Below are 13,244 nucleotides of genomic sequence, written 5' to 3' on the forward strand. Positions count from 1 at the left end.
ATACTTTATAGTATTATAAGTTTATATATATATATATATATATATATATATATATATATATATATATATATATGTATGTATGTATAAGAGCAAGTCAGTTTTACTGTTAGTATGCCTCGTTCACGAAGCCAGTCTATAAGGGGGTATAAAGTTGTTGCCTATAAAATGGCAGCTTAATGTGTGTCCACTCTCGCCCACCGCTTCTTTGACTGGTGGAGGGTCGTTAGCCAAACAAGTAGGACAAGGACTATAATTCTCATTAAAAGTATAATGATAAATATAAAGTAACTAAACCTTTTATAAATTCCCAATCTTAGTTACTTTAGGAAAATATGAAATTGGTGCTAACCCATGAAATTACACTTTGTACCTTACCAAGTCATTGGTGGAGGGTGTGTGGGTAACCGGCACACTAACATGGACTAATAAGTGTGGCAAAGGATGACTTAATGTTTATCATAAATCGGTGGAGCGCGTGTGGGTAACCGACACATCGATTAGGTGATAAAGAGTAAGGGTACCAAGTTAATTTGCATAGTTATTCACACCTTGTTTGTGATCCTCGGCATCCCAGTCACAAACTTGAGAGGGCACAATCAAGATTTAAACATGCCATTGAAAAGTTCAATGAATGTCAAAATATATAGGAGTTTCAATCCAATTAAAACCTAATATTTTATTTCATTTTTCATGGTGGAAATTGGTGAATCGTCATTCGCCTACCTTCAAATATTTTATAGTTTGGATTACGGCATCTCTCTTCCAAGTTATAAAATATTGTGTTGGGTCCTAGCCTTAATATTACATTTGGGTTTCTTACTAAGGATCCTATATCTAATCTAAACTTGTCTTTCTTCTTTTCATATGTCTTCCAACAATGTTGCTTCTGGCTCAAACCCTACTAGCTCCTTCTTTCTCATGAACCTTTGTGGGAGAGTCATATTTGATGGTTCAAACTTTAATGATTGGATCATGAACATCAGGATGGTCACGCATTACGAGGACAAGGAATATATCCTCGAAAAGGAGCTGAAAGAAATTGATGAGTCTACTGCTACTTCAGAGGAGATCGCTGACTTTAGGGCACATGAGAGAGATGCTACTAAAGTGGCATGTATCATGTTGGCCACAATGACAGTTGAGCTCCAGAAGTCCTATGAAGACTTTTACCCTTTTGAGATGCACATGGACTTGATGGATCATTACCATCAGAGCGCTCGTCAAGAGAGGTATGAAACCATCTCTTCCATGATAACAAACCGAATAAAGGATGGTGAATCCATCACGGGCCACATGCAGAAAATGCAAAGGTTTGTGGACCATTTTCTAAAGTTGAATGTGAACTTCCCGGAGGAGTTGGCTATTGATATCATACTGAACTCCTTACCTACTTGTTATGATCAGTTCTGAATGACCTATCATATGAACAAGGAGGAGATCACACTCAGTAAGCTTCAAGGACTTTTGAAGACCGCCGAAACCAGTTTCAAAGGTAAATTGGTTGTTACTGCTCCTACTCCTAACACTTCCCCTGTTCTGGCAATCAGGCAAAGTATAAGGAAGAAGAGGAAGACCCCTTCGAAGGGTACCAATGTAAAGTCTCTTGATGGATTCTCTTCAAGTGGAACCAAAGGTGGTTCTGTCACTCCTTCTTCCAACCCAAAGGAAGCTCAATGCTTATATTGTCAGGAAAAGGGGCACTGGAAACGAAACTGCCCCAAGTACCTGCAAGATGTTAAGGATGGGAAGGTCAAACCTACACATGCAGGTATTTATACTATATTGTCTAATAACTCACCGCATACTAATTCTTGGGTCCTTGATACAGGTTGTGGTATTCATATATGTTCTGATTTGCAGAGCCTAAGAAGAAGTGAGGATGTGGAGCAGGAAAAGATAAACTTGATCATGGGGAATAAGAAAGCTTCACCTGTCACCATGATTAGAGTTTATTCTTTGTTGATAAGTAGTGGGTTAGTGTTAGATTTGAATAAGTGTTGTTACTCGTCAGAAATGGCGAGAAATGTTATTTATTTTCACGGTTTGTATAGACAAGGGTTTGCTTTTTCATTTGATAATAAATGTGGTACTATTAATGCTTTTTATAATAATGTTCTTTATTTGAAAGCATTACCTTGTGATGGTGTATGTGAAACTGTGTCGGTTGTAGATAACTTAGGAAATAATGTATTGCATATCAATTCTTCCACTAGTTTGGATAAAGCATCCTTGTGGCATTATCGTCTTGGACATGTTAACAAGAAGTCCATAGGCCAACTCCAGAAGGATGGAGTCTTGGAGTCATTTGACTTAAGGCCGGGTGATAGTTGCGAGACTTGTTTGCTTGGAAAAATGACAAAGTCACCCTTCACTGGTACCTGTGCTAGGGGTGAATGTTTGTTGGACCTCATTCACACAGATGTGTGTCGACCCTTCAGAACCGCCACAAAGGATGCTAACCGCTTCTATGTGACTTTTACTAATGATTATAGTAGATATGGTTATGTATACTTAATCAAGCATAAGTCAGAAACATTTGAAAAGTCAAAGAGTTTAAACAGGAAGTGGAGAATCAGCTGGGCAGGAACATTAAGATGCTTCGATCCGATCGAGGAGGAGAGTATCTTAATATAGAGTTCCTTAACTATCTTAAGGAATGTGGAATTGTTTCACAATTGACACCTCCCATAGCACCACAACTTAATGGTGTGGCTGAGAGGCGCAATCGAACCATGTTAGACATGGTTCGTTCCATGATGAGTCGAGCTTCGTCACCGATCTCATTATGGGGGTATGCCTTAGAGACTACCGCCCATATCCTAAATCTAGTCCCTACCAAGAAGGTTTCCAAAACACCTCATGAGATGTGGACTGTGAAAGTTCCCAATTTAGACCACATCAAGATTTGGGGTTACGAGGCTTTCGTGAGACGTGAGACTCAGGACAAGCTCAAACCTTGTAGTGAGCAGTGTATTTTCATTGGCTACCCACATAATTCTTTTGGTTACCTCTTCTACAGACCCAATGAGAATGTGGTCTTTGTGGAAAGGAGAGGGTCCTTATAGAGAGAGATTTTATAAGCCAAGGAAACAGTGGGAGGCAAATTGACCTTGAAGAACTTCAAGAGTCAAGCAGTGAAGGAACCTCAAACCCTAGCAATCAACCTGAGGAGGAAACTCTTGTTGATGAGTCCGTACCCCTGAGGCGTTCCATAAGAGTTAGGAATCCACATGAGCATTACTATGGTTTTCATATTACTACAGAAGGTGATGCATTTATCAGTGATTATACATTGGTAAATTTGGATGAGCCTAACAACTTTAAGGAAGCCATGGCAGGCCATGAGTCTGCCAAATGGAAAGAGGCTATGGACAACGAGATTTAGTCCATGTATGACAATCAAGTTTGGAACTTGGTTGGCAATGTATTGGGTCTTAATATGGTCGGGTGCAATTAGATCTTCAAGAAGAAGACCGACATGGATGAGAATGTACACACTTATAAAGCGCGACTAGTTGCAAAGGGTTTTACTCAAAATTCGGGAGTTGACTATGATGAGACCTTCTCACCAGTAACGAAGATTAAGTCTATTGGGGTTTTGCTAGCCATAGTTGCATTTCATGATTATGAAATATGGAAAATGGATGTCAAAACCGCTTTTATTAATAGGAAGTTGGTTGAGGATGTTTACATGAGTCAGCCAGAGGGTTTTGTCGATGTAAACCCTAATAGAATGTGTAAGCTTGAGAAATACATTTATGGATTGAAACAAGCATCTCGCAGATGGAATCTTTGTTTCGATGAGAAAGTCAAAGAGTTTCGTTTTTCGAGGAGCGGAGATGAGTCCTGTGTATATGTTAAGGCTAGTGGGAGTATAGTTAGCTTTGTGGTATTGTATGTGGATGACATACTACTCATAGGAAATGACATCCCAACCTTGCAGGAGGTTAAATCCTGGCTTGGGAAGTGTTTCGCTATAAAGGACCTTGGAGAAGCTGCCTATATCCTAGGGATAAGGATATTGAGAGACAAGAGTAAGAGAATAATTGGAATTAGTCAAATTACCTCCTTGGATAAGGTGCTGAAAAGGTTTAGCATGCAGGATTCCAAGAAAGGTGACTTACCAATCCAAAGTAATGCCAAACTGAGAAAGACTCAGAGCCCGAGTATAGAGGCTGAGATAGTTGAGATGAGTCGAGTACCGTATGCTTCCGTTGTAGGCTCGATCATGTATGTTATGACTTGTAATCACCCTGATGTGACTTTTGTTTTGAGCATGGTCAGCAGATATCAAGGGAATCCGGGCAAGGCTCACTGGACTGCGATGAAGAATGTTCTCAAGTACCTGTGGAGGTCTAGGGATTGGGTCCTTACCCTTGGTGGGAGTGATGACTTGAGAGTAGTAGGGAATAGTGATGCTAGCTTTCAAACTGATAGGGATAATTTCCATTCTCAGTCGGGCTGGGTCTTTACCCTAAATGGAGGAGCTATTACTTGGAAAATTTCCAAGCAGGAAACAGTGGTTGATTCAACTTGCGAACCATAGTACATAGCAACAAGCGAGGCGGCAAAGGAGGCTATATGGCTAAAGAGCTTCATTGGAGACATTGGAGTTGTACCAACTATTAAGGAGCATATGGAGATTTTCTGTGATAATGAGGGTGCAGTTGCCTTAGCTAAGGAGCCAAGGGATCACGCCAGATCCAGACACATCGACAAAAAATACCACTTCATTAGACATCGGATAAAAGAAGGTCTCTTCGTGGTAAAGAGGGTATCATCAGATGAGAACCCAACAGACCCCCTCACGAAGGGACTGTGTAGGGTTAAGCATTTGCAGCATACGAGGCGCATCGGGCTGAAGGATGATATTAGTTTTATAGATTAGATAACTATTTCTGAAACTTGTAAAATGTAATTGACATTTGATGATTAAATAAAAGTTGTTGTTTATTTATTAGTAAAGTGTTGCTATCTTGTGTCAATTGTTTACTATTGTTTCAATTTTGCATGTTTTGACGTCAAGAATAATTACGTTATTCAAACTCTCCACAGTCATTCATATGTTGGAAGTAGGTATGAATGAAAATTGTTATTAATTGGGCTTGTAGATGTCTAAGATGTTAGACATAGCAAAAGTTGCTACACATTCATGAGTGCTCATAAGTTCTGAGTATTGGATTCAACCCACGCTCACTTGTATCACTTCATGAAATTTATCTAGAGTGATCGTGAGACGGTAATATCATATAGGTCTTCAAACCTAGAGATATGAGTTGTTGATTATGAGTTGGTTGTGCATTGATTGTACGAAAACGCATCGGTAACTCGATGTTATAAAACGTGCTTTTGTGTATGATTCAACAAGTAGTTAATACAAGCATATTAGTCGAAGTTTATATGTTCCTTTTAATCCTTGGATGATTAAAAGCGATATTTGGGCCCCTCGATGATTTTGTTTTGACCTATGTACCGGGCCTGGTAAGAAGCAAATTGATGTGTTCAGTTTAATTCTATGTCAAACAAATCGGGAATCAGGAAACAAACTACTGGACAATAAGTACGACATTGTTCCATGTATTTGTCCAGCTGATATCTAGAACAAAGGATTATATGATCACTTATCTTAAATGACGTGTCATCTTAGTTCCGCGAGACTTTGAAAGAGCTACGATTGTTGGCTGGTTCTTGAAGTCATACCTGTAACTATAGTTATTAGACTTATCCAAGTGGGAGACTGTTTGATAAGGTGTCTGAGTACATAACTATATTTAGTATGTAATTGACCTGCTTTGGCATGGTTCATTTGGGTTGCATGGCATCATAACAATTGGATAGACAAAATGAGAAAAAAAAGGACACTTATGGTTTGTTAATATATTATAAGTTCTAATATATTAATATAAAATCATATTATTTAATTAATATTGATCAAGAATTAATTTTGTGATCAAAAGTAGACTTATTAAATATATGGGGATTTTTGTAAATCATTCATTCTTATATGGTGGGCTTATGGTCCATGATTCACTAGATTGGGCTAGGACCCATTGGGTGCGCCATGGAGGTTAAAACCCATGGATCATGGGGGAATTGAAAAGCCATGCACATTAGGGTTTACATGGTGTAACCCTACATGTGACACACTATATAAGCAACCTCATATGGAGCAAAATTGGCACTAAGACAAGAACAAGGAGACCTAGCCGATTTTGAGTGAAAGTGTTCTTCTCTCAAGTTATTCCAAGAGTTGTGGTGTTGTGTGAAACATTTGAGGCATCACATTTGGGGTGCTAGGATCACAAGGTCTTAAGGAATCCAAGCTACAAGAAAGGTATTTCATTACACTAGTTTTTATATTACAAGTATCTTATGTTATGCTAGTTAGGATGAGAACCTTGGAAAAATTAAATTTGCATGAATATTAGAGAAAACATAGATCCAAGGTTTCTAGGGTTGCATGTACACCATAGGAGTGTTAGAATGCTCAAAACCCATCAGTTTACAGCATCTTAAAAACTTTCAACAATACAAAGTGGGGAAAAAGCCACTTTGTGTTTTGATTTGGGGATAAAAAGCTATAATCTCTTTAATTACTCTCCAAGTGATGCATAAAATGGTGTTAAATCCTTTTCACCACGTTCTTATTTTCCTTTGGTATACATTGGTTGTGTTTACAAGAACTTTGATTCATTCACAATTTATGGTCTTTTTTGTTGACTCATGCAGATATGCTATTGATGCTTTGGGACTTATTCGTTATTGTTGCAGAAGAATGTTGATCTCATGGAGAAGCTTCTGAATTACAACAATTACAATAATAACTTCACTCCTTATTTGTACATTAAAAATTCTTTTCAACATTACAAATGAAGTGATTATTATTATATTCAAAGCTATAATCCACTAAATTTAGGAACAACCATTGTTTCTTTTTTGCTCTTACACTAACAAAGGTGGCCTTCTGTTGCAGCATTGGAGAAATCTGATACTAGCCGAGGCATTGTGAAGTTCGTGAAGAATGTTTTAGATAATCCTAAATAGCTTCCCAAGTATATGCTAAATTGTATTGATTAAACAAAATGGATTGATATTTGGGTTGTGTTATCTACTGTGGGAATATTATTTTGGTTTAAAGGATTTGTAAACATGTTGTATATCGATTTAGAGAACATCGTGTTCTGGTTTATAGCTGCATTTGTTTTGATATGTGCCTTTGATAAATTTTAAATGGCTGACAAAGTGATACATTAGGGGCTATTGGTTCCTAAGGATTATTGGGAAGTAGGAATCAGTCAAATGAATTGGAATTTGTAGGATTTGGTATCTGAATGAATGCATGAATTGAATTTTGTTGTGTTTGGTTGACAATAAATGGAATAAATTTTTGACACATTCCAACACTTTATTATAGACTTTACTTCAAACATATGGAATTTTAGTATTATTTCAAGTTTATAATATGCAGGATCACAAAATAATATAGGATTAGAATGTTGATGAGTATGTTTGGTGGACTTGGAGACGGTGGCATGAGAGTCCCAAATATTTAAAATTTTTTCTCGAGGTCTAGAGATTTGATATGATCATCATATGTCTTTCACTTACAAGCGAATCTGGTATTTTTTGCATATCTGCATCTTTATATAAGTTTACTTATTTACCCTTTTTGTCACCACATTTGAGTAATCAGGAAAAAAAGATAATTCATAAAATTAGATGACTTTGTAAACAAATTCATAAAAAATATTTACTATAGTTGAAAGAAAATTAATAGTCATTATAACATTTTACTATTTTAACTTTACATAAGGATGTCGTTTTTGGTAATCTAATTATTAGCTTCTTAAATAATCAAAATTTGTCCTTCAAATATTAACAAACAAGTTAAATACATGAAATAACACTCATTGTTTCTTCCTATTATGACATTCTATTTTTATAAAATATACCCAATTATAGCAATTTTGTTTAAATACAAAGCAAATTTTCCTTGCAGGTTGTCATATTTTCAATATTTTATTAGTTATTACGATTTCAAATTATGAATATTGTTTTTCTTACTCATCTGTAGTTTCCAAGAGTTTAAATCTAGTGTGTGTGTGTGTGTATATATATATATATATATATATATATATATATATATATATATATATAGGGGACAGTTCACTTGATATTAAAAAAAAATAGAGATCTTGATATTCAACCTCAACCATATATTTCTCATTTGCTGCTCTAACGCTCCAGCGTATCGGCAACAACGATTTATGCCTAATCATAAATGATTATATGGCAGAAGGGTATAATCATATATGATTATACATGTTTATATGTATATGCCTAATCATAAATGATTGTACATATATGTATGTTCACTGATTGAGTGATCATATATGATTATGATGATAGTTGGTGGTAGAAGAGGTGGTGGTAACAGAGGTGACAGTGGTATAATTGACGGATGTGAAAGTGGTGGGGTCGGCCGGTGTCAGAGGTGGTACAATTTCATAGCTTTTTCTTATTTTCGCCTTTTCGCAATATTTGCATTTTCGCATGAACCATCCCCTATATATATATATATATATATATATATATATATATATATATATATATATATATATATATATATATATCACTCATGAATTAGCGTTGTCCTAGTGATTTCAACTTGATAGAAAATTTAAATGTTTAACCTAGTGTGACTGGTACTAGTAATTGAAAAGAGAAAACCTCCTCCTTCAATATTAAAAAATAGATTAAACACTTATTTGTAGAATTACACGTAGATTCCTCTGCCATATGTTTTTCGTATAATCATTTCATCATCTAGCAACTTGCCTATTTTATAATACTACTAAAAAATATTATTTTGCACATACATTTTTGCTATAACTTTGAGTTTCATGTTATGAAAGACGGATTAATAATTAATACCCATCAAATTCCATTTCCTGCCAGGCCCAGCCCATAACAATATTTTCAGCAGGCGGGAAATTACGCTTGATTGGCGGGAGCATGACGCCCGCAGTTACAACTTACGTCGATGACTCGTCGATTTGAAACGAAATCTTCTACCTCCATTAATTCTCAAACCACAAGTTTCTGCATCTTTTCTACAAGGTATTCCTCTCAAATATGGTTAATTTCAGATTTATTATTTGAATTTGATTTATCTGATCATCTTAGGGCTTATAACTTCATTTTTATTATTCCATTTTTCGTCTGCTTGATTAATGATTTCTTCGGTTTATATGTTTCTGGTTATGATTTGTTTGAACCTTTTTTTTTATCGTCCGAGCAATTTATTTCTGTTAGTGTTGAAGTGTTTAAAGATCGTAAGGTTAGAGCTTCTCATGACAGTCATAATGAAGCTTAGTTTATGTAACAGATTGATGAAGAAATCGAAGCGAACACACGCACCAAAACGTGAAGATGGGGCTGATATAATCAGTAAATTACCTGATCATATTCTCCTCTTGATTCTTTCACTTCTTCCAACCACCGAAGAAGTAATTCGAACCCGCATTTTATCTAAACGATGGAGGCATTTGTGGACTTCAATTCCCTCTCTAGACATAGATTACTCCCGACGACATAAACCCCCAAAAACATTCAAAAAGAACAAATTCAAAAAGTTTGTGTTTTGGGTTTTGGCAAACAGATCCTTCGATTTAGACAGCTTTCGTTTATGCTGTTCAAATTACTACAGTATGTCAACAATAGCGCAATGGATTAACATCGCCATTACCAGAAACGTGAAACAACTTGAGTTGAGGTTTTGCCCTAGAAAGGAGTCTGAGGATATCGAGTTGCCTCATTCTCTGATGACTTGTGGTTCATTGGAGATACTAAGGTTGTTTTTGTCCACACATCGTCTAAGTATGCCTGGTTTTATAGGGTTTCCAGCACTTAGGGTTCTTGAGTTGAACAATGTTGAGTTATTCCACAATGATTTCCTTCAAGATTTTCTCGTAAACTGCCCATTGCTTGAGGATTTGAGTTTGATAAACTGCTTGTTAGACAAACTTATCTTTCTTGTTATAAACTGTCCAAAGCTCAAGAGTTTGAGAGTTGATAATAGGAATAAGGGTGAGTATTTAAACAGGTTTGAATATGTGGGGTTGTGTGGTTTGGTTATGCTTTTCTGCCCAAAACTGGTGTTTTTGGAGTTTGGAGGTCATATAGCTGATAAATTTTTCTTTCAAAGTCTTGATTCCTTGAAGAAAGCTGTAATTCACTCTGAAGATACACTGCTGGATGAGTTTACTTTTGACCCAATAGGTGACACCATTCGTGAGCTGTATGCTGGAATTTCTCATGTGGAATCTTTATCGATTAGCCATCATTTTGTTCAGGTAGATGCCTATTCCTTTTTTGAATGAGAGGGTAAAATGGTCATTTTGTCTCATTAAATCACTTTACCTATAAAGAACTTAATGAGAGAAAGAAACCCGAAAAAGCCCTAATTGTCCTTGAATTATGATATAGGCGCTACATCTCCCTGTATCTCTACCTAATTTGAAGACTTTGGAGATAACAATTGATGCCCTCATCATGGATTCAATCATTGAATTTCTCAAATGTCTTCCAGATTTGGAATCTCTCCATTTAATCGTTGAACAGGTATTCTCATATCATTTCTTTAAATACATTTTTCAAGAATTCAAAACTTATGCTTTTGTTTGATGATGTTAGCGATTTTTTACATCAAGATTCGGCGACTTAGATCAAGAAGACAGAAGAAGAATCTTGACTTGTCATCTGAAAAAAATTGAGTTTCTTGAATTTGATGGAGAAAATACAAAACTAGAAGTAGCAGCTTTTTTATTGGCTCATGGAGATGCAATGGAGGAAATGGTGTTCAGTTGCAGTAATGAAGCTAAGTATCATGCTTTGTCTATGGAAACTTTGAAAAAAGTGTCAAATTTTCACAAGGCTTCTTCAAATGTCAAAGTGATTACTCTTTTAAGGACTGATGCTGCAAGATTTTCTGATAATATGTAATGTAAGTAAGTAGCTAACTAGATTTCTAGGTTTCATGTGGAGTTGGATTTTGATTTTTGCTTCATTTTCACTTATTATTAGAAAAATATTTGTTTTTTTTTGTCCGTTTTAGAATGATGTCTGTGATGATTCTAACTTTCTGACTAGGGAATTTTGTTGGGAGATGTATTAAGATTTGGGTTAAATGCATATCATTATTTAGGTCGAATTTTATAATATTCAATGTATCTTTGTCATGTAAAATTGAAACCTATATATATATATATATATATATATATATATATATATATATATATATATATATATATATATATATATATATATATATATATATATATATATATATATATATATATGGAAAACAAAAAAACCCTAAAAATCATAAAAATGCATAAAAAAAATACTTAGAGATCACAATTTTTTTTACATATAGTCCATATTGCTTGGTTCGACTAGCGACGATTAGATTTAGAAGCAATGAGACTCCACAAGTCAATAGGAAATAAGTTACCTACTTAATCATTGACACCCGATATATTTCCACCCATTGATTGACTTTATAAGCAAATATTTCCGGCTTTGACAAGGTCATCGACACCAAACAAGCATGGGAGCGGAGGCATGAGTGGGTAATTCAGTCCTGGCACCAAACAAGACTACATGGGATTCGAGTTGCTTTGTGACTAAGCAGTTGTAGCCTATATATAAGGTGCAAGGGATCACATCTTAATTGCTCAATTCCTCATGGAAAATTTGTTCTCCCTTCTTCCCCAAGGAGGATTGAAATTCTCAACCCTTCTAGGGTTTGTAGAATTTTCGATCTTGCTCGTTTCTCCTTTTTTTTTTTTTTTTTTTTTTTTTTTTTTTTTTTTTTAATTAGTTCTTTTGGTGATCTTGGGCGTGATACCATCGGAAGGATTCTGGTTTGGGTCTTTTCATCCCGACAATGTACATTCTTACATTCTTGTAGTAGTAATTGCAGTAATAGTATAAAACTTAGATCCTTTAGGTTGTATGAACACATAAGAATTTTATTATACTTTCGCTATTAGATTCATGTGTTTAAATTGCTTGAAAACATATCACTTTGGCTAAAGGAAAAGATTTTAGATTCCATGTTTTTATGTTTTATTCTAAAGAAAAAATGTCCTCCCTCATCATCATTATTTCGTTTAGGATTCATCAAATTAAAACATATTATCATCATCTCTATCAGACCCTATCCATCCATCCACCCACGCACCCAACCTACATATCCTACACCTACAAACCCATGCCCACCCTACCCTAACAAATTGGTATCGGTATATACCAAACACACAAATAATATGTAGTTGTAACTAATGGTGTGGGAGGTTGTATACCACTCGAACTACATGTCTACCTTCTCGATATTGTAACATCCCAAAAATAAGACCTGAAAGTTTCATTTTTAAATTAATAAAATCAGTATTTCAGAAACATCATCATAAAAATCCAGGTAAAATAAATGTATTAATCATCACATCAGAGTAATTCAAGAAAATGCGGAACGAGGTGGTGTGTAACATCCCAAAAATCGAGGGGGTAAAAATTTCATTTTTAATATATGTAGATTCAACATCCATTTACATTTATCCAACATTAAGGTATTCCAAATTAAAACAATTACCAGAGTAATTCCCAAAATCTTAAGTTGCGGAAAAACATAGGTGTGTGCGCTGCGATCAAGCCGGACCCTTCCCTTTTCGAACCGGAAGTACCTGAAACCATAAACCACAAACTGTAAGCACAAAGTTTAGTGAGCTCCCCAAAATACCACATACCATACATAACAATGAGCCAAACATATCCGACATATCCAATCAATAAAAGTGCTATGTGCCAACCATAGTCTTGCCATTATGCCACGAGCCGCCTCGTGGTCTTCCTTGCCAGGCCGGGGGCCACAACCCTGGGTCTTACATACAAGTGCAAGGAGCCACCTCCGGGTCTTCCATGTAAACATCACAAAGACAACTAGCATACAATCTACACTACTTAACTAATTAACTGCCAGAGTTCAGACTCTGGTCTTGCATACAGTTTGCTGGGAACCGCCTCCTAGTCTTTCATACAAACTGCCAATTACCCCCGGGTTGTCCTATAATACATAAACCAAATGGGTCGGCATTGGTGCCTTCGACCCATAGAACAGTGAGGAGACTCACCTCAAATGCAGAAGGTCACTGAAAGAAATCTCTAGCTGCTGCCCTGACGAC

General features: G+C 35.9%; 1 protein-coding gene across 1 annotated transcript; it reads left to right on the forward strand.

The window, feature by feature from the left end:
• The first annotated feature begins 8,989 nt into the window (after positions 1 to 8,989).
• On the forward strand, positions 8,990 to 11,212 carry LOC145102686 (F-box/LRR-repeat protein At3g26922-like). The gene is made up of 4 exons (XM_079040143.1): positions 8,990 to 9,120; positions 9,389 to 10,355; positions 10,489 to 10,623; positions 10,696 to 11,212. The coding sequence occupies exons 1-4, from the start codon at positions 9,044 to 9,046 to the stop codon at positions 11,002 to 11,004; spliced, it is 1,488 nt and encodes a 495-aa protein (XP_078896269.1). The 5' UTR covers positions 8,990 to 9,043; the 3' UTR covers positions 11,005 to 11,212.
• Positions 11,213 to 13,244: the final 2,032 nt, after the last annotated feature.

The sequence above is a fragment of the Lactuca serriola genome, chromosome 4, assembly GCF_051521515.1.
Source record: "Lactuca serriola cultivar US96UC23 chromosome 4, Lser_US96UC23_V15, whole genome shotgun sequence".
In the NCBI taxonomy this organism is placed as follows: Eukaryota; Viridiplantae; Streptophyta; class Magnoliopsida; order Asterales; family Asteraceae; genus Lactuca; species Lactuca serriola.